This window comes from Triplophysa rosa, linkage group LG19 (assembly GCF_024868665.1).
Source record: "Triplophysa rosa linkage group LG19, Trosa_1v2, whole genome shotgun sequence".
NCBI classification, from domain to species: domain Eukaryota; kingdom Metazoa; phylum Chordata; class Actinopteri; order Cypriniformes; family Nemacheilidae; genus Triplophysa; species Triplophysa rosa.
The window spans coordinates 1,365,222-1,387,993 of NC_079908.1; the positions used below are offsets into that span (position 1 = coordinate 1,365,222).

The 22,772-nt window shown below is 41.7% G+C and overlaps 1 protein-coding gene across 9 annotated transcripts in view; it reads right to left on the minus strand.

Moving 5' to 3' along the window:
• Positions 1–698: 698 nt before the first annotated feature.
• LOC130569795 (rap guanine nucleotide exchange factor 6-like) overlaps positions 699–22,772 on the minus strand; it is a 71,912-nt gene continuing 49,838 nt past the window's right edge. For 5 of the 9 annotated variants that reach the window (XM_057359660.1, XM_057359662.1, XM_057359657.1 and 2 more), the window contains 25 exons: positions 20,052–20,168; positions 19,366–19,543; positions 18,933–19,069; positions 17,168–17,326; positions 16,889–17,041; positions 16,070–16,234; positions 15,887–15,994; positions 15,005–15,208; positions 14,808–14,916; positions 13,574–13,817; positions 11,398–11,555; positions 11,238–11,252; positions 9,357–9,597; positions 8,890–9,276; positions 8,294–8,505; positions 8,080–8,203; positions 7,761–7,784; positions 7,179–7,396; positions 6,679–6,873; positions 5,386–5,523; positions 5,085–5,207; positions 4,348–4,516; positions 3,610–4,040; positions 2,870–3,118; positions 699–2,012 (listed from right to left, as the gene is read on the minus strand). In XM_057359660.1, the coding sequence (XP_057215643.1) occupies positions 1,990–2,012; positions 2,870–3,118; positions 3,610–4,040; positions 4,348–4,516; positions 5,085–5,207; positions 5,386–5,523; positions 6,679–6,873; positions 7,179–7,396; positions 7,761–7,784; positions 8,080–8,203; positions 8,294–8,505; positions 8,890–9,276; positions 9,357–9,597; positions 11,238–11,252; positions 11,398–11,555; positions 13,574–13,817; positions 14,808–14,916; positions 15,005–15,208; positions 15,887–15,994; positions 16,070–16,234; positions 16,889–17,041; positions 17,168–17,326; positions 18,933–19,069; positions 19,366–19,543; positions 20,052–20,168 (4,281 nt within the window). In that variant the 3' untranslated portion in view covers positions 699–1,989. The remainder of the gene's footprint in view (positions 2,013–2,869; positions 3,119–3,609; positions 4,041–4,347; positions 4,517–5,084; positions 5,208–5,385; positions 5,524–6,678; positions 6,874–7,178; positions 7,397–7,760; positions 7,785–8,079; positions 8,204–8,293; positions 8,506–8,889; positions 9,277–9,356; positions 9,598–11,237; positions 11,253–11,397; positions 11,556–13,573; positions 13,818–14,807; positions 14,917–15,004; positions 15,209–15,886; positions 15,995–16,069; positions 16,235–16,888; positions 17,042–17,167; positions 17,327–18,932; positions 19,070–19,365; positions 19,544–20,051; positions 20,169–22,772) is intronic. The other 4 variants (XM_057359659.1, XM_057359663.1, XM_057359658.1 and 1 more) reach the window with 4 other exon arrangements.

A 22,772-nucleotide genomic window follows, 5' to 3' on the forward strand; every position in this document is an offset into this window, starting at 1 on the left:
TTAGAAAAAATGGTATAAAATTTTGAGTTTGGATAATTTGCATCCGTCATCTTGGACGGATTAAAAGTGTATGATAGAGATTGTGACGGAGAGGCAAAAGTTGCAGCTATAAACAAACTAAGGATACCAGCAAAACGACCCTTGTGTATATTTTTGTTATTTACTAGGGGAGTAACGGTACGTGTATTCGTACCGAACTGTCACGCGTAACATTCCAAATACAGTATAGTCATCATTCCTATGCCCTACTCCCTTCGAAGGGTAGAACCCTTGGAGTTTACACTTTGGAGTGAACAGGGCATTTGCGTGCCATTATGTACAGTAGACGTTTGGAGTGCACATGGCAAAGGGAGCGACGTCATTTCCTCATTATCTTCAGCTGGCATGTTCCCGTGACAACACAGCACGGTGTCCGTCAGCAGATGTCGCTGTTTTAATGGCATAAAACCTAACTGATGGCAAATAAACATACATTTAAAAAAAGTTTTAAAATATGCTATATAATATATAAACACTAATATATATAAAAATATGAAATATATTGTTTATTTAACGTTACACCCCTATTATTTACACAAAGCTTAATGTGTTTTAAATATTCCTTTGATTGAACTTTTCCATCACTTGAAATCAAACGAGCACATGTAGAGACTAAAAGCAAGCCATGATTGAGGTTAAAGGACGACCGTAAATTGTATCCATTAACAGGAGCATCGCAACTCCAAATTTATTAACAAAATATTCAAAATACAGTCTTTATAGAGCTCTCTGTAGTCAGCTGTACAGTAACATTCATTTACAACAAAAATCTCATTAAAAAGACCTTTAAGCTTATAGCAATAATATCAACAATCAATGTTGTTATATGGCAAAACAACACAATAATAATAATAATAATAGTTGCGTCCAGACAGGCAGAATAAATCATACAAATGTAATACTCCAGTTATATCCCTTAATATAATACAGATTTGTCTCGGTTTAACTCTATACAGCTACGACTTTGTTTGTGTACAAATGTATGTATTTGTATACAGAGCAACAACTATTAAACTTTTGCATTCTATACAAAATGTAATTTCCAAAGAGCATGAAGTAACTAGGAATGAAAATGCACATCTGGCATATAAATATATTATCCCCTGACAAGCAGTATTGATCTTGGTCACTATATACAACAACACGAGTAGCAAATCCAATCGCTAACAATGTACAGATCAGATGGAGGCCGGCGCTTAATCTTATTGCATAAAAAACTGCTCACGTCTACGATCGCACATTCAGTTGTGAAACAGACGACCACTAGCTCTAACAAACACTGTAAACAAATTGTAAGACTCTGTGTAAACACGTCCAATGCTGCGAGCATGCGTTACCACCCGACAGTGTTCATGTGCATGTGATATTTCACAGCGGACAAGCTTTGTTCATCAACTTGAAAAAGCACTAAAACCTGCTTTCCTACATGAAAAATGAAGATCATTAATAAAGTACCATTAACATTCACCTCTGAATGATGGAGCAGATATAAACATCGTGTGAATCTTCCTTTGACACCTGTCTGAAACTGGATTGGTCTCAACATGACACAGACGGCTGAAATATATGAGGGCTTGCTGACATCACACCACAAGTAAACGTTTTTCTTTGGAATAACATGCACTGATAAATTGTGCGCAGTAAGACCAGGAATGTTCATCAACTGGAAAGTTTAGAAATAAGAAATCAAATAGGGTCAAAGTTGACTTTCAATCTGTGGCTACTTCCTCCAGGGTCACGCTGTCAGTTTTTATCATTCACCATAGACCGGTAATCTCTCTTGTATTGGAGTGTTTGAAAGCTTTGCGTGAAATGAGGCACCGATGAAGATGCACAGAACTTCTGTGATAGCGGTGTAAATCTGACGAGTTTCTGCTCAAGTAAAACATGGATGGCTGTTGTTCAGCGCAGTCTGTGATGCTGAGATGAAGATCAGACGCCTGACTGAAGTCACACTGCAGACACCTGCTCATCTGAAAGAGATCCACAACAACATCCATCAATATAATGTGTCAACTTTGACTAAAAACATATCATTGCAAACATATTCATTTCTTTTTTCATCAATTTTGTTTTAGCTTTTTTGCTCAGTTTTAGTTGTCAATTTGCATCCGGTAACAAATTAAACAAAAATAAAATTATTACATTTATTATTAAAACTATTAAGTGTTTCTGTTCTGATTATCTTTTATGTACCAATTCTTTTTCTAATGACTGTGATTTTGTTTTGTTAAAAATTATATGATATGAATCAGTCTAACCACTCACTGAATCATTTAGAGCAGCTACTGACTCACTGAATCAGATCTGCTCTGACTCACTGAATCAGTCAGTGACGCCTGGATTCACAGAAACTGTCAGATTAGCGTTGACTCAATGAATCAGATCTGCCCTGATTCACTGAATCAGTCAGACCAGCTGTGACTCACTGAATCAAATTAGCCCTGACTCAGATTTACTCCTGACTCACTGAAGTCATTTTAAATGAAACTTGCAGTAATTACTGACGCTCTTCCACAAACAGACTTTCAGTACTTCTATAAAAATCTATAGTTAACCAAAAACTAAAGTATATAATCCATCAAACACTTAAAGCAAGAGACGCGAGCAAAGCATAAGCACAGACTCAACAACGAGATTTCATCTGGATTCCCAACCCTGTCAGGAAAAAGATGTTAAGTCTGATGAAAAAATAACATTTTGACTAAAGAAAATGAAAGCTATTTCGTAACAGTTTTGCATCGTTATGATCTTCATTTTCTTGAGGCAAAACGCGCGTGATTGATTTCGGGGTGAAATGCGAGGTTCCTCATGAGATCCAGTCACGTACCCTCCTCGCTATCAGCGTGAGGAAGGAGAAGAACACTGGGCGGTCTGGACAGCGTCGGCTCAGCCAGGCTGTTTCGCAGCTTGCACCTCTGCAAGGCCACGTTATAGTCGGGCGGCTTTACGTGGGCCGGCCGTAAAACTCCTCCCTCTTGTGCATGGGTGTCGGCCAGAGCCAGCCCCTGATAACCCGGCGGAGTGGGGGGCGGTGCTTTGAACCTGTCGTCTTTGCAGGGCGACGTTACACAGTACACTGGCAGGATCGGGTTGAGGGGACATGACCGAGATGAAAAGGAGCACAAAAGAAAGAAAACAAACACAAACAAACAAAAACACAAGACAATTTAACAAACGGCTCACGAAAATGAAGAAGACATTGACTAAAAAAAATAAAGCAGCATGCAAGAGTCATGACCAAAGCAGATTTACACTAGCCCTGGTACAGCTTCTGTAGTTTTTCTGTTCGTTTGGAATACTGTATGATGACAAGATGTGACTTTCCACAGACAGAATACAAAAGAGAGCTTTAAACTGGAGGTGGTGTTCAACCTGAAAATATTCTTTGTCTTTTTTGGAAATGTGGCTTATTTTCTGGTTTGTCTGAATACAGTTTAACAAGATCCATTTCACAAAGAGAGTTTGGGCTCCACTGGCACGTTTCTCAACTAATCCCTGAAAGTAGTGAAATCTGCTCGTATCATTTTCCACAAAACCCACCCAATGGCACATGGGGCGGAGCCTCACCTATGAGTCCTTTCTCTGTGCTGGACGTGATCATTTTGTACGCGGGGTCGTTGCTTTGGCCGTCAGAAGCCGTCTGATCTCCGGCTCTGCGTTTGATGGTGCCGTAAGCACCCTCGTAGGTGTCAGACAGAGAGCTGGAGGACGTCCAGGACTGTCTGGAGTGACCGAGCTCAGAGCAGCTGTTCTCCGCTAGCCCCGGCACCTCGGCGATCGGCCCGCACATGGGCGTGTGGCGAAGGTTGAGCAGGTCCAGAGAGCGCTGACCCGGAAGGGTCTGGAGGTTGTCGTGAGAGTTACTGGAGCAGGACGTCCAGCTCCCGCGCCCGCTGTCCGCCAGTTCAGAGACGTGCTCAGCGGCCGGCAGCTCTTCGGTGCTGGTGGAGGAGGTGAACGTCGAGCCTCTCATCACGGGATATCGGGCCAGAGACGAACTGAAAGATACGTGAGTACATTGTTGAAGCGGGCGGACGGGTTGAGAGTCAATTTATAACGTCTGGCACTGTGTGTGAAAACCAATAAACCACATCGGCACATCTCAAGACTATAAACCCTGACGTCTGCTAACCGCATCGCTTTACTACCGGACAAATAAACTGCAGCATGTCGATCTAAAAGATACTGAAGCTTATTAATATTCCTGTGAAAGACGCTTTAACTGCTGTCTATTAAAACGTTTGCCTTCGTGAAAAAAAGGGGTGAGGAGATTAATGACACAGAAGAGGTGTGATGATGTGTCACCTGGTGCCGGGCTGACAGCAGTCTGTGTTGTTGCTGCTCTCCGGCGGGCAGGAAACTGAAGCTGCGGTGAGCATGGAGTCTACGGAGCAGTTACTGACGATACTGGAGCGAGAAGAGATCTCACTGGAGTCTGACAGATCCGACCTGCCGGCAGGCATGAGAGCGTAACCTATCAGAGATCAGACAGAGAGATGTGTCAGCGTCACGGAGTCTCTTCACAGGGCATCACTGACGCGAACGCTGATAGATCTGATGATCTGCCTTTTATTAGAACATCTATACACAAGCTTCACATGACATCATAACGCATACACATAACATCCGGTCAGATGATCACCAAAGCAACAATGAAAACCTTTTCACTGTCTGACCCTTAAACTGTTCCGAACTTCCTCTATAAAACACTGAACTGTTGTTACTCTAAACACACGAAACGTTCATGAGAACATCACTGGAGATTCAAACTATTCTTCAGTTCTTTCTGACAGCTGTCTGTGTATTTCATCGTCACACAGTTTTTCATCTCTTCTCTCTGTCTTTCTGCAGCGGCGCGGTGGACTGCGCACCGTCCTGTCTCACTGAACTGTCTATCTGTACGGTGCTGTCTCTGGATCTGAAGAGGCTGAAGGGGGATCTGAAGCGCTTGCGGGGGGGCTCTTCACGTCTCTGTCTACTCTCCTCCTGTCTGCTCATCTGACAGGTCATCCTCAGGATGCGTTTCTGAAGGAAAGCCCCACCTATGCCGTAGGTGCGTCCGGCCGGCATGCTGCCCGCCGCTCTGGTGCTAGCCTCGCTCGTGAGAGATGACGACGAACCCGACAGGTGCAGCTGACCGCTGTTCTGTTTCAGAGCTCCGCCCACTGTGAGAGAATTATAGGAAGATTTTAGTGATAGCTCAACCAACTAGAGACAACTTTAAGGATGCAGGGGTAGTCAGACTAGTCTGTCAAATGAATGAATGTGTGTAATGTTCAATGTATTCCGATACTGTGAGTCAGTGAAAATACAGATACGGTCGGGTGGTTTGTGGGATCGCACCTTTGCGAGGAGACCCCTGTGGGGAAACAGTGGGACTGGAGTGCAGGGACGAGCCAATGGATGGGTCCTCAGGTCTCTTCACGCACGTGTCATCAGTGGAAGGAGCTGCTTTCTTCTGAGTATGAGGTGAGTTTGGACCTGAAGACAACAGAAATCTATTTAATAACAACATCAGAGGTTCCGATCATGACACTTCTGTTACTGTCATACAGTAAATGAGCACATCTGAGATTTGTGTCTATTTATATATGATACTATGACGAATGTCATACTGTGAGAAACTTCTTTTCTATTGGTTTTAATGATGTTTTTAGGGCTGTTCCGCGCCCTAAATGGCGCGGAACAAAATTAATGGCATCCAGAATTAATGTGTGTGTTTATAATAATATATGTCGGTGCAATGTGCATATTCATTTTGTATTTTTAAACACATACACATACTGTACATGTATTTATTTAAGGAAAAAATGTTTATTTTATATATATATATATATATATTAATATACACATGCAGATATTTCCTAAATATAGGGTCAAAGACGAAAAAGGGTTTAAGCATACAAACAATAAGTGTAATACTGCTTTAAATTGTTGTTCAACAAAAAAAATGAAAAAGTTTTCTGTTTAATTTAATTGCATTTTTGTTTTTGTTTTTCTGAGCAAAGAATAATTATAAATATCATACATTTTTCCCTGATTTACAGAAGACGCCCACTAAAATGTCATTCAGTGTAACAATCTTGTCATGCATATTTACAACAAAAATCTATTAATTAGTTGTAATTTTACTTTTTTTTAATTTGCTACTATCCTAGGTTTTGCCCATTTTTAATAAGGATTTTTACTCATTTCAAACACAATAAAATGTAATATACTCCCTTATTCTTTTAGATATTTTCATATGTACAAGTCAGAATAAGCATGTTGTTTGAATTTGTACATAAATACTGTGTTACACTGAATGACAATGTGACATTTTTTCAACCAAATTTGGACATTTTATTCTCAAAAAACTATGGTTGAAACCATGAAGTAGACATTTTACATACACTTAATGTGCTTTCTATGGACATAAAATCCCTTTTGTAAATGTATTTTGATACGGACATCTTAACGTCTTTGACCCACATACATGTACGTGTATGTGTTTATAAATATAAAATAAATATGCACAGTGCACAGATATTACGCAAACACAAACTTTTATTCTGGATGCGATTAAATGTGACACAGCCCTAGGTTTATTATAACACCTGTAATAGTGATGAAAGAGAATATGAAACAGGAAATTACGTGATTGTGACGTACTGAATGCGGCGGCCAGGTCTTTAGCGATGCTCTTCTTGCGGAGAGGATACAGACTCACGGGAGGAACCTGCAGGACCTGAGAGACGCGGTTCTGAGACTTGGCCGAGGACAGACCGGACCGCGTGGACACGGGAGACATGTCGGATTTAGCGGACCGCCGCTCGCTCAGGTTCTTAGATACTGCAGGAGAAACATGCACAACGTGAACACTGGAAACTGTAGTGACACATCACAGGCAAAATCAATGTTACGTCAAATCAAACGATGCTAACTGAACCCTAAAAGTCAATCCCAGCCCTTTCAGTAATTCGCCTTTTACTATTCTTACCATAACCTTTATTTAGACTTTAGAAAGGCTGAAAACAATGGTCAAAAGCAATGCCTGTCCAGCCATTTTGTCAGTGATAAAACTGTCCACCAGATGGCAGTACATAACCACAAGTTTAGCATCAACACGCTAGAGTTTGTGAAGTGAGAAAACGCACATGTGCTGTAGGCCGGTTCGCACTGCAGAGACATGATCTGAAACTTCTCCTCGTCCGTCTCCACCTCCAGGTGTGCCAGGTACTGCTTCACCTTCCTGGCCATCTGAGCGTCCTCGTACAGCTTCTTAGCGTTCAGTAGCGAGCTGCGTCTCACGCGCTTCTTGTGGTTGCTCTGGACGTCCAGCAGGTTTGAGTTGGTGCTGCCCTGACTCAGAGATCTGAAAAAGAGAGAGAGAAGAAGCGAATGAGGAAAACCTGCTGGAACGCACGACTGTTACGCCTGTTAGTTGACTGTTAAACACATGTCATATATGAGCACTCCGTCTACACTGAAAGCCACCTCAGATGTTCACTGACAACCGACCAATCAGCTGTGAGATCAGAACATTCTCCATAGTGAGTGTGGGAAGCAATGTTATGTGTTATATATGTCAGACGCTCAGCAGTCATGCGACACATGTTCACCTGATGTTCATGAAGTGTTACATGACGTTTAGTGCTTTATAAAAACTCATGGGGCAGCAGGCAGGGTTCAGTCATGAGAGATGCACAGAAAGTTCATGACACATGCAGCAGACTTACCCTAAACTCTTCCATCTCTTCTTCCTGTAAGCAAAGCCCACGAGAGGCGGAAAGCAGGTTAACAGAAGAAGAGAGAGACACATTCAGAGAGACCAGCACCAAAAACTGGAGGACATCATCCTACGCTACAGAGCTGTGTGTGTGCTGTGTGTACAGACTGGAGTTTGCGGCCGCACATTCATAACATTGAATCTTGTGGGTCATGTGACCAAACGCATCTATGAACCTGGTTTAACAATGAGGACCCATCAGTAAACACTGAACCTGAGAAAGAAACACATGCATCATGTGCGTGCAGAATGGAGTTAAGCATCTTCACCTCTGTCTGAACATGAGCGCCGGGTCCATGTTGGCCGATGTCATGCGCACAACGTGTCGAATCTCTTTGGCGATCATCCGTAGCTTCTCGAAATTCACCAGGCCGTCCACACTGGAGTCGTTCCCTGAGCGAGAGGAAAGCGTGTCAACCGACAGACTAAGACACTAACTCATGTAATTACTAAAAGAGGCGTGAGAGAGGTTGAGGTCCTGACCCTCGTGTAGGAAGGTGAGATCTTTCTTCACCACAGGAAACAGAGGAATGATGGGCGGCTGGACGCTTTGACTGCTCAGGATGTTGCGGTACTTGGCCATGTTGCGTGATGGGTCAAAGATGTCTTGAAGATCCCGGAAGAGTTTCTCGTATTTACTGGGCAGTTTCTCCCACGTGCTCCTCAACCGAGCGACCGGGGCCAGGTTAAGACCACTGAAACCAAACGCACCGTCACATCTCAGATATCCTACGTCATCCCATGCTCGACCTGATTTTGCCAAGTGGTTGATGTCCTCAGGGCAAAATATTTTGTTGATCTAAGGAAAACATTTTTATAAATAAAACCTAAGCCCACACCAAACCCTAACCATAACTTACCCCTAAAATCAGAGGGAAATGATAAGTGAAAAACAATGGTCTAGAAGCACCTAATCCTGATTGGAAGATTAAATTTATTTCTGAAATCTGATTGGTTGATTTAAATGCTGTCCCAGGGTCAACATGATGTTGCCCTAACGACATCAACCACTTGGCAAAAACAGGAGAGCCGTCATCCCATATCCCATCTCAGATATCTGTTGGACGTAAGAGACTCACCTGATGATGGCGAACATGGAGTTGAAGTTCTTACACTCACGGCAGTGCAGGGCGATCTTGATAAAGTGTTTGATGGTCTTCATGCGTTTGAGCGTGTTGGGCTCACCGAGGATCTCGGTGGCCACCCAGAAGGTCTCCTGGTTGATGATGTCCTCGAACTGCTTCAGACGGCTGCTGCCGCCTCCGCCAGGGTCCAGCTTGAACAGGTTGTCCACGTACTCGGTGGACTCGATGTTACGAAAGAGGCCGAAGTCTCTCATGGAGAGCTGTGCAGCGACCTCCACCGTGCTGAGCTGAAGAAGGCCGATCTGACTTTCCCTCAGCAGCTCCTGAGCATCTTCGTCAGAGCACAGCGTCTCCGTCTCCATGTTGTTCTTCAGGTAGTACCTGTGAACGAAACGTCATCTTCGTCGGCAGATCACCATCATGATGTTACTTGGGCTAATTTGTGTCAAAGGGTCTCTCACCTGCCGTTGAGCTGGATGCGGTCAGCCAGTTTGGAGAGCTGGTCGGGCAGTCGGCGTTGCTTGATGACTCCTTCGGGACTCACGGAGACCTCGCAGAGCGAGTATGTATCTGAGGCGGCGATGAGACCAAACTCATGGACGACGTGCGACACCACGTCTTTGGCTGTGGTGTCTTTACTGATGATAATGTAGCAGCTCTGCTGGTCGGCCTTGAACACGCGGATCACCTGATCTGGAATGTCTGATAGCAGAAGAGCTGAACATTACTGACCTTGTCAAACACACAAGACAGCACATGACGTCTATAAACTCAGGAAAAATGAAAGGGCAGGTCATGTACATACACACAGATGCAGTCATTCATTAAGGTTAATAGTGAGTCTGGAGTGATATATGAACTAACGTGTCTTCGTGCCATTACACTCCGTCGTCCACCACGCTTCTGAGAGCTTGTGTTTAAAGACTCATCGGGACTCAATCTGTCCTATCAGATGCTGGGTCAAGCTCTTAACTCAACGGTTTTGAGACTAAAGAGTTTTTTATGAAACGTGACAGAAAGAATATCCAATCTCTTGAACAACGTGAGGCTAAAGGATGGAGTCAGGTAGCAGTATTGACATTAACAATGATTACTGATGTCATGTTAATACTATACAAATGGTAATATTGAAAACAAAGTCAGCATCTGATGGACACTTCAGAATGGTAAGTGGCGAATTTGCACCTATTTGACATTTTGTCTCTCTTTGCATCCCTACACACAAATAAAAGATGTTCAATAACAGCATTATTGCTTTATTTTTCTAAATGGCATAAATATCGCGATATCGTTGTTATTTTGGCCATGATAACCGTGACGTAAATATCTGACATTGGGACAGCCCTATAGAATCAGGAATAACTACATGATAACTACAAAGCAAAGTAAAATATACAAAATAACCAAATCTAACAATGCTTTTAACTTGAATTTAACCCGTTCTCCTGGAAAAGAGTCTAGCAAATCCCTCCGGATGATTCATTCGTAATGACGGTGTACAAAACTACTGCGACGAAGCAGAAACTCGTTCAATTCATTTGATGGTACAAACAACCCCATAGATAATAATAATAATGTGAGTAAACTTTGTACGTTAATGAGAAAATGCTTTATTTCCAGTGTTGGGCAAGTTACTCTGAAAAAGTAATTAATTACTAGTTACTAATTACAGATTCAACAGTGTAATTAGATTACTGCACAAATTACTCTCTCCAAAAAGTATTTAATTACTTATTACTAATTACTTTCTATATCCTACATCAACCTTGATTAGTTAAGTGATTCAAGCATAGACATGAAACGGCTCTTTTAATTCATTCAAATAAATAAACTACAGAAAGTAATATTATTAATTACAAAGGTGAGAATTATACATTAAAGCACGGATTTTAAAGTTAGACTTTGAATTTTGATGTCAATTCCACTATTGCACACACATATAATACACACAGTATTTAGTTTAATTACATCAGAAGTAACTGTAATTAAATTACAGGAAAAATAAGAGTAACGCCTTTACTTTTTCAAGGGGAAAGTAATTCAATTACAGTATCTGACTGCTTAGTAACTAGTTACACCCAACACAGTTTATTTCCTAGATAACTTAATAAGTGTCCTTCAAAGTCAGACTGATACAAACCAGTGCAGAGCTGGTAAACTGTAAGTCATTTGAGAAATGATTGATAACCCTTTACAGACAGTGTTATTGTGAAAGTTCTTAAGCATGCATAACGTACATCACGCAACAAAGCAATAACCACATGACAATGAGTAACGGTACGATATGAAACAGAAAGAGAGTCGAGACAGACAGTCTGAGCAGATGATGAAGCTGTACTTACAGTAGAAACTGGCCACTGGATGAGGCAGAGGAAGAGAGAGAGAGAGAGAGAGAGAGAGAGAGAGAATAAAGACATGACAGACGAAGGGGAAAATCTGATCTGCTGCTGGATCTCCATGTGTGAACGAGCGCTCATTTAAGTGTGTGTTGTGATGTTTCACCTGATGGGTTGGTGAAGTCCAGAGCGCTGGCGGCCGGATGGAGCAGGTCCGGGCTGCTGGACGACAGGCTGCCGGGGATGGGCATTATCGCCACGCTGTGACGGCACTGTTTAGTGCCCACGATACTGTCATCCTGAGACTGAGCCATACCAGAATCACTGCCAATGCAAATTTTAAAATTGGGTTTTAAAAAAGCGCCATTTTTTGAAAACGATACCAATACTTGACAGGTGTGTAATGTGGCACACATAACACTGCTTTTTTGTCTTTTTCACTGATCTACATGAATGAGGATCGTTTTCTGTAAACAAAACTTCAAAAACGTTTTTAGTACATTATTGTCATGTACACATACCTGTGCAATTTGTTTTATTTTCACACTTGATTTGTTGGTCCAAACTGAATTTTGCATCATTATCATCATCATAAATAAGAGATATTATCGTTTTTAATGGTTTTGTTTCAGGGCTCATTGTATATTGTATTGGTATTAAGTGTTGACCCAAACTGGTCTACTATTGTACGTGTGATACTACTACTGGAATAATTGAGCACACAATGGGAAAGCACCAGCTATTTCTGTTGGAAACGGTTCCTTTGGCCAGCTTTCATCACATGACAGATGAGTTTATGCCAAAATACAGTAGAGATGAATTGGACTTGCAGCCTTTGATGTCGACAACAAATTATAATGAGAAACACTGCTCGTGCATGCACACACACAGGATAATGTGAGCCAAAGTGCTGTCTTCCTCTCAGAGAGCCAGAGTCTGATCTCTTCATCCTGAGAGAGAAGCAGCAGATCAGACCAGCGTCCACACATCACACATGAACTCACATCAATGAAAAACACATGATAAATATCATGGACATGAATGTTAGGTTAGTATGAATGCATGAGAAGAAGGAGACTGTCCTGCACAAAATCTCTCCAATACAGAACATTTCATTTGGCCGTATATTCCAGACAGCGTTTTCATCACACACAAGACTGAATGACTTCTCTGTGGATGGGTTTGAGCCATAACTGATGCTTACAGCTATATTCAGAAAGCATGCTTGTGCAGGTCACATGATGTCACACAGGAACAGGAAGTGAGAATGAATGACTTTCATACAAGTCATCAGGTGAAAGAACACTTACACAGCAAACGAACATACAGAAAGACAAGAAGATATTAAACCAGGTGAAACCACAAACAACGCATCACAATCAAACTGTGATCATGAGAAATATCCCTTTGGCTCGAGATGCTGGGCGAGAAAGAGAGGTAGAGTGAGAGAGAGAGATGTGCGGGTGTCTCTTACCCAAACAGTCCCCTGTGCGAGTGAAGCAGCAAAAACAGAAGAACAGTGACGTGAACCAACAGAAGCAAACAAAAGCCTTACACACACACACACACACACAGCCCTCCCCTCACACTATGCAGAGCTATCGGTGATATCGATTGTTTATGGAAAAATCAATCCTTAGTACAGTAGGTGATAACAAATGAAGCAACATCCTGGATACTGTAATCTTAAAGAACTTTTATTTGTCCACACCAGCCTTCGTTTCCTCATGCACTCGTAAGAGTGATTCGCAGACGCGTTTAGCATTTTGGTTGTTCTTTTTAAAGTTGAGAGTAGGGATGTAACGATTCACCGTGAGCCGGTTGAAAATCGGTTATAATGAGCGACGATTCAAATCGGTTGAGGCTTGAACTGAATCGCAATACATTTTTTGAACAGCAGGGGCCGCTATTTTCACTGCAAACCTAAACGTGGATGCTGATATTTCTTAAATGCAAAAAAATCCAAGAAAAGCACAGACAGTATTAGTTTGTTTATATTAAAGAGACTTTTTCTATTATTAATTTGTTATAAAATTGCAGTTTAGTTTTGTTATTTGAAATAAAACATTATTTTATCATACAAAGAAAGTTTTGTTATTTGAAATAAAACATTATTTTATCATACAAAGAAACGTGAAGCATTTAAGAAATAATGCAAGGGACGTTGTTCATTTCTAATTTGTTTCAACTCATTTTTTCAAAATAAATCGTGAGTAAATCGTGAATAAATCGCATTGTGAGATCAGAATCGTGAACCGCATCGCATCGTGAGCTAAGTGAATCGTTACATCCCTAGTTGAGAGTCAGCTCCACGTTGTAGTCAAATGTAATATTGTCCTCACCTGAAGGGTTTAGGAGGCAGAATGCTGAATCTGGTCTTCTCTAGCATCTTGCGGATCTTGTTGCGTCCTCCAGACACCGTGTTAGCCTTCATCTTCTTGTGACTCTTGCTATCGGTGGGAAACTCCATGTCTCCGGGCAGCTCGGCGATGGAGAAGCGATTGCTCTTCTTCTCCTGAATCTTCGGGATGTGCAGAGGACCATTCTTCTTCTCGTTCTTCAAGCGACTCTGAAGCTCTTTGAAAACTACAAGAGACATATTGTTACTATCAAATCATTGATCTCACAACAACAAAGCGAACTGGTCACATATCCTAACAACTCGCTTTTAAATCCCATATGGAAAACTCAGCATTTATTTAGGCAAACCTACAGTACCAAAAACCAATTACTCTCGAATAACAGATTTGCATGCAAATCCCACTGTTTTTAAAATTTTGCATTCACAATGATTCATTCAAATCAAATAATTTTTAATTATGCAGGGTTTTTCCTGCATAGAGAAATTGGAGGCGGCCGCCTCCGTCAAATGTCGTGCCGCCTCAGGCTCTCGCCAAAACTATGTTGCGAGTCTTCACAAGAAATGCTGCCTGCATTTAACAGACTGTCATTTGTAACTGCAGTTGTGACATTACGCCACAGTGGAGGTGCTGTTCCATTATCAGCACACTGAGGCGCTAAAAAGAGTTGCAGAACAAGAGCCAGCCTGTGTTTCACGGCTGTTTGTTTTGCATCCAAGTACGTTTAATTTCTTGAAATTTATTAAATTAACATGACGTACATCATTGTAATGTCTTTAGCGGTGCAGTTGGATCGTTGAACCAGCATAGGCTTCATAGGCTCCCATTGTCGCAACAAAATGTGACTCAGTCTATGAAAACCCAGCTGAAGTCATTTTTCATGATTATATTTTGGTTTCATTTGATTGTTTTTGACATTAAATCTTCCTACGCAATGTAAAGAACATCTGTGAAATATTACCTTGATATTTTTAATATGGACTGAGGAAGGCCATATAAAAAAAAATGTAATAGTAAAATTAAGGACTGAAATCAAACTTTAATGCTCCTAATATAACGTAACGTAATGTAATATGTGATATCATTTAATATAATATATTTAGATTAATAACCAAACATTGAGAATTATCTTGACTTTTAGTTGCTTTTTAATGTTTGAAATCATTGTCATATTTGAAGTCATCTTGAGGTTAAGAACCATAATGTCATAACATACCAAAGATGTTGGTCTTGACGGTGAGAGAGAGGTGTGTGTTGGTCTTCAGGAAGTCCATGGCTTTGGAGTACGAGATGTTCTCAAAGTTCTGTCCGTTGATCTCCATGATCTGAGTCACGGGTAACAGGAGCAGATGAGTTTGTATTGAAATATGAAGATGACATATGTGGTTTAGAGTGAAGAAGTGTGACGGGTACCTGATCTCCACGCTTGAGTCCCGCCTCTGCCGCTTTACTCCCCACCTCGACGGCCTCGATGAAGATGCCGAAGCCTCTCTCACTGCCGCCCTGAACCGCGAAGAGCAGCGGAGACTCTCTGGATGCCTTCTGCAGGCTGATCTGACGACACTTGGCTTTAGCGGCGCACGCGATGTTCAGCAGACGCAGGTGACCCTTCATTTTCTGACACAACGCATTAAAGGTGAAACACATCACAGTGTGATCAATGTTGTGATTATGTGTGTAAAGTAAGGGATAATGTACAGGCAGCCGCTTGTTATCACACCGAAGGGGCTTATTACGCGATAACAGCCGGCTGCTTGTGCATCATCCCGCTTATTACACGGCTACTTGCCACATGAGAAAAAAACTGGACACAAAATGGGAATTTGAAATGTTTTATTCGCTCATTTTTACCAAATGCAGACCTTCCTTTCGCTTACTTTCGGTTTTAAGGTAAGAAACGTGTTCAGATGTCACGAACAGGCAATTTGGTTTAATCCTTTGCAAATATAATGTCATATACAGTATGTTATTAAAATACATATTTATATTTAATTTGTCAAAAAACCTGTCAAAATGATGCTCTGCATCTGGGTTACCGTGTGTTATTAGTTTTGAGAGGCTGTTATCTGGGAATAACGAACCTGCAAAAGTCCCGACTGGCCAATCAGAATCAAGCATTCCAACGTGCCGTGTAATAAGAACTGATGACATAGGGTTTACATGCAAAGCAACCTAAAGACATGAATATATACTGCAAAAATGACTTTTGAAATGGCGATCACATCCCACTCTGCATGCAATACACAACTAAGCTCTGACAATTTGGTTTGTGTTGTTTAGTCTGATGAAACTCACAGAGGAATCCAGTAACTTCTCAAAGTCCTCCAGGAACTGAGTCATGACGGGATCTCCTTCAAAATCATTGAAATGATTGTTCACCCACAACAACACGATCCTCGTCACCTGAAGTGAAGATTTCAACCATTAGAATGGAAAACATAAGAATACACACACACACACACACACACACACACTGACCGTGTCTCTGAGACTGTCCATTTTGAACCATTCCAGAAGTTTCTTGCCCACTTCCATGGGGCTGGAGAGGAATGTGCGGTATGTGAGCAGAAAGTCCTCAATGTAAGTGGGGTCTACGACTGACGGCTCCTCCACCAGATGCATGATGAGACGCTCAGGTGTGCCCTGACACACACACACGCACACATCTTACAGTTAACACTAATGAAACCAATGGAGCAGAAAACATTATCTGTTATTATCTCTGTCAGACATCGTTGTTTCATGTCATTATTTCAGAAGTGCTGCAGGTACTGTCGGGTTAGCGGTGATGAGCAACAGTGATGCTCGCCTTAACAGACACCAATACGGCCATGACAAGAAACGGCACGTGACCTTCTGCTACAGTACATCAAACATCACATGTCTGATAGAAAGAGGCGTTAGGGTGAAGGGGATCAGAAACCAACATGAGCCCTCTGAAACAGTTTAACATTGAAGTGAAAGGTGAAGTCACACATCACATTGCTTCAGAAAACACCGCACAGACAAACACAAACACCATGACACAGACGCTTCAAAGTCAAGAAGTATACAAAATTATGATTTCTTTCAAAGACTATATTATGCATTCCATCAGAGAAAGGTCTCCGGTGCTATCATTTATTATTTGATCCTACCGCTGTAACTTATTACAACAACACCTGTTATATTCTGTGTGAACACACAGTTACCATCTGTCTGTTGGTTAATGTTAACCAATAGCCATCCTGGCATTTGTGACATCAGCCAGTGAGGAAGTGGTTCAGTGACGGAGCAAATAAACAAAGTCCTCCTCACCTTGATGACGACGTGTCCCTTCCTGGTGCCGCTGCGGTCCAGCTCTCTGTGCTCCTTCACCATGACGATCTCACCCTCCTCCTCCACTTTATGTGTGTTCTTCTCCACGTGGTTGAGGATACGGCAGTAATCCTCCTGAGCGATGCACACGAACTGATCCACAACAACATGAGGAAGAGCGATGAGGGATGCTGACAGATGTGTTGAATGCAGTGAACATGGTTCTAAACCTCTCTCTGCTGTATATGACAGTGAGTGTGTAAGAGCGGCGGGCGTCACCTGGCAGTCGTCTCCTCTGGTGCGCACCACACCGTTCATGAACTGTTTGTCTAAAGACGGCGTGATGCCGAAACTGTTCCCCATACACAGGATCTCTGACCGACCGTCTCCATGGCTTATCTCCACAGCACCGTTGAGGATCACGTACCACAAATCCAACTGCAAGCACACAACGTGTAACATCACAAAATACATGGGCACACCGCCTCGCTCTCACACACACGTTCCTTTTACTACACTAGTCGGGATATTACATAGACTTCCATTGATTTTATATCAGGCTAATGACCTTCTGTCCTCTAACCCCACCCCTAAACTTAACCATCACACAAACATGTGCACGACATAGTTCACTGCATCACTGATGACAACTGGGCGCTCACAAATATAGATAGACAAAACACACACACACATTCTCTGGTACACTTTCTCTCTCACACACACACACAGTCTTTTGTCTTGTGTTAAGATGCGGTCTATTAAGATGAGTGTCTTTCTTCAGGTGGGTGTGTAATATAATGACTTCAACCCTCTCAAGACAGCTGAGAAAAGCTCTGTGCTCTCTGGAGGAAGAGCCGGTGATTGTGTTACTGAATTGCACTACATCAAATACAGCTCTGTCCTCCTCACATCAACTTATGTACGTGTGTATGTAACAGACCCATTACTGTTCACCATAAACATTACGCTCTAACACCATTGCTGCGGCCATAATCGCCTACTTCCATACTTTGTAGTAGGCAAATAAGTATGAGTCACGAATAGTATGCTAACAAACAGTAGGCGAGAAATACCCGGATGGTCTACTGCTTCCGCCGAGATTCGTGAGTGTGGATCGGATGGACACTTCTCTATCCCATGATGCCACGGGCCACGGGAGCTGAGCAACGGCCAAATTTCAAAAGGAAATCAAATAAAAATAGCGGAAAACTTTGAGGTGCGAATGTGCGCTTTTAAGTGCCAATAAATACATTCCTCGTGACTAAATGATGTTTTTATCAACGATTACGTACAGGTTAATACGTCACAGGTCAAAGAGCATAAAACATGGCGGATGCAGTATGTCCGAAATGTATTCATACTACTCCCACTCATACTGTATAGAACGTACTGTTTTAACGGCCGATAGGTAGGTACTTATTTAAATTCAGTATGTCACAGTATGTGATATGGGATGCAGGGCATGTTTTCACCAGACGTGAGTGGCGTGACGCAACAAAACGCACAGTGTCCGCACTAGCCATGCTAGTAAATCATACTTAACACTAGGAATTGATTGACAAATTGGAAAAATAATGAATCCATGAATCGATTGAAACAATAAACATGCATTGAAAAACACAAAATGTACATTTTGTACAACATAGAAAGTAGGAACATTTTTAAAAGTATGAAATTTTGCTGACGATTAATTGTCTAATAAATCATTGCGATTATGGCGATTAATTGTCTGTTTTGGCCTTTGGCGATTATGACGATTAATTGTCTGTTTTAGGGCTTTTTTATTTGGCTTTGAAATGACCATATTGTTCTGAACATAAGATGCTTTTATCTTGGAAATACATTGGAAATTTTCATTTGAGATACAGTATAACAAACAAAATGGCTTTTGAGAATCGATATCCAATAAAAATGCTATTTTTTTGCCCAGCCCTAAAAGAAAGTCTGGATTCGTGAATGAACTGTTCGGCATCCAACAATGAAAAAGAATGCTATTATTTTAATATGTGTTATTTGTTAGGTGTTTGTGGTCAGGTTTGTTTACCTCCTGTTTGTCCTGCAGTATGACGGTTCCTTCCTGTTCCACCACCTCAAACATCATGACCCGACACAACTCTCTCCTCACAGACATGGTCATGTTGGCAAACGCCGGCAGCTGATGCATGAACTCCAGCAGCTGCTCTGTACGACACACAAACACACGAGAGAGAGACACGCGTGTCATACGTGTCTGATACATACAGTATTTACACCAACAAACATTTAATAAAGCTGAAATACAGAGAAGCATCTGCAATGAGTAGTTCATTCATTCCCTCATAAATATTGTCATATATTTTCCTTGTTTGAATTTTTGAATCTTTTTTGAAGCAGGCCGGTTTAGTCCCAAATTTAGTTTTTTTAATAGTAAGAACATGAACAGAACGAAAGAAGCGAGCGGGCACTGTTCTGCTCTACAGACAGATTCATGGCTTTACCAATGTCATCGTCGGTCCGATCCACGGCATCCTTCTCCAGACACTCTCGCACCAGATCTCGAACCAGAAGAGCCTCAGAGGACCGCTCAATGTCTTCATCTTCCTCCTCATCCTCAGAGTCCACAGGAGCTTCAGGAAGACCCGAGAGATCCACATCACCCATCTCACTCTCTGTGGCCTGTGGATGACCAAACATCATCCACCATCACGGTTTCTCATAATGTTTCAGCAAATACAATCAGACAGTACACATGTTATGCATGAACTACCCTAATACTCGATATTAATGTGATGTCTGCTAACGTGAGCATACAGCAGTGCTGTTTTCTGACATATAAGATGTGATTGTTGTGCTGCACAACTAGATTTACTCATTTAAATTCTGAATGCTAAAATCAAAGCCTGAACATTTACATGATTTTCAGTCATTCGCTGTCTCTGCAGTGCTGATGGAAAACAGCTTCAGTTATTTATACCAGTGTGAGATACAGCCACATTTACAGCAATTTATAATGACATCATCCCCAAATAAGTTACAGTCCACTCAAGCAAAATGTCAGCGAGCACATGTTGACTCTGTGAGACGGAACAAAGTCGTTCAATAATGCTGCTCTTTCAGCGTTTGATGGCTTTACAGCACTGAATAAATGTCAGGCTCCATGAAAGCAAGAGAAACGGGGCAATACCTGATAGATGTCTGATAGGCTGCTGCTCCCTGAGTCACTGGCAATGCTGCATCCTGATTGGCTGGCTGGAACATGGGGGTGGTCTGTCAGGTGCATCTTGCTGAGGTCACCAGGGAGCTGTTCAGACAAGACAGGAAGACAGAAATGTGTACAAGATTGCTTAACATGTCAAGATATAACAATTCAGTTACTGTCTGTTTGTTATTTCACAGAATCTAGTGGTGCAGAAAACACAATCCCAACTACCACATGCAAATGATTTTATAAAACACATCCCAGAGAAATACAACTCGTACGCCAACAAATCTACTGTGAATCTACTGTATTTCTCACCTGTCTGAGAGAGAATATCTGACAGCTTAAATATTATTTGAAACGTTGCCTTAGCAACAAGAAGGGATAATGTACAGGCAGCCGGTTGTTATCGCAGAAATAAGCCCCGACAGTATGATCAGGACCCGACGCGAAGCGGAGGAACAGCCGGCTGCTTGTACACTATCTCGCTTATTACACGGCTACTTGCCACATGAGAAAAAAACTGGACATAAAATGTGAATTTGAAATATTTTATTAGCTCATTTTTACCGAATGCAGACCTTCCGCGAGGAAAAGCCGTTTAGTTTCGGTTTTAAAGTAAGAAACGACGTTCAAATGTCACGAACATGCAAATTGGTTTAATCCTTTGTAAATATAATGTCATACGTCATATGTTATTAAAAGACATATTTATAATTCATTTTTGTGTAATATTAAACTGCCCCTCTCAAAATGATTTGCAGCATCCGGGTTACAGGGTGTTATTAGTTTTGAGCGGTTGTTATTTGAAATTATTACATGGCTCATTTGAATGCTTGATTCTGATTGGCCAGTCGGGACATTCCAAGGTTGTTTTTTCAAATAACAACCGCTCAAAATTAATAACACCCTGTAACCCGGATGCTGCAAATCAACAACCGGCTGCCTGAACATTATCCCTTACATAACAACCCTTGGAATGTCGTGACTGGCTAATCAGAATCAAGCATTCAAATGAGCCGTGTATAAACTGAAATAACGGAGGTGAGGGACTAAAATTACTACAATGAAAAAGAAACTAAACTAAAACCGAAATAAAACTCAAAATGAATTAATTCTATATAGCAATGTCAAAAAATGTAGCAAAATTGCTCAAAATTAAACTAAAAATAAGATGACGATACAAAAAACAGACAATTCAAAATATGAATAAAGCGGCAATAAAAGAAAAAGAAACTAATGAACAGGAGATTTTATCTGCCAGACTCATCATAACTTATTCTTGACCTGTCACATACACAAAATGAGAAGAAATCAAGCATTGCGTTAGTTCAGGCAGGTCACGTCAGTCAAGCTCGCATCATCTGACAGTCAGCTGTTTCTGACGCGTACCAATCCAATTTCAACACATCATCGCGGTTCATTTAAATCCCCGTTCATTCTGCCACCTATCTATAGCTTAGCGGCACGCTGTATTTAACTCCTCCCTCCCTCCATCCCCAACTCCACTTTATCTATTTATCCATTATCTGTGGATTAAGTTGATTTGTCTTGTGATTGTTTTTGTTACAGCGCTAGTTGTTATTTAGTTATTTGTATAATCATTGGATCTGTTCTGTTACCCCAGGGTTTTTTTTGGACTTGCTGCTCTCCCCGCTCTGTCCAGAAATTAATGCATGGATGGGTGCGTGGAGTTGGCCCAGAACAGAACCATACCGCCAACACCAACTAGATGCATTATTATTTAATAAAAAAAGTTATTTGACGACAGTGGTCCTGACTGAAGAACAGTTTGCTTGATTTGTGACGTTTAGTGAATAAATCTAAAACGGGACAAACTCAAAGCAGGCAGAATACACGGTCAGGCTTTGAATTATTGCCCAGCCTGATCTGCAAACAGTTGAATCCTACAAGAAACACAGATAAATGTGATGTACAGGCCAACTTTTTTCTGTTCTGATCATGTAAAATGTGCTCCTCATAACTCTCAGAGGTTCTTCAATCAGGTCAGAGAAGAGTTGAAATGAAGGCTGTATGAAGCGTGACGTGTGGGCTCTTTCATCCTGTGAATGAGCCGCAGTATTGGAGCGATGTGTAAAGGGCATGAATGATGTGTAAGGGTGGCATTAGGGCAAACAGAGAGCTGCTGCTAATTGGTGCAGTCATACTGTGCTAATTCACAGCTCTGACAGCTGTCCCCCCAGCCCAGGACCAATTAATGATGCCGGCAGATTAAATATGAATGCACGCTCTCTCTCTTCTGCCGTACGGACCACATCCACAAGACGCCAGGATTTCTACTCCTCACGCGGGAACCTCAGAAATACTGCATCACCTGACAGATCTTCAGCTCGTGTGTAAAGTAAGCTCATCATCATCATGTAAGGTCCATACAGTGCAGATGAAGCTCTTCTGAGACTTTACAGTCCTCTCAGCAGGACGTCCTCATTAAATCAAACCTGGGCATTCTCATTACGAAGCGACTCCTGGCAGGACAGACCTGTGGTGCTGATCATGGAATGAATCTATAGGTTAACCCTGATACACAGTCAGCCTGTTCTATAAATGATGCATTAAAGTCTGCTCAAAACAACTCAAATCAGTCTAAACAGGCCAGTCTGCGAACCAGCTAGACTAGACGAGCATTACCTCGACAAAGACCACCTTGGAAAACCCAAACCAGCTAAGACCAGCAAATCAGTTTCA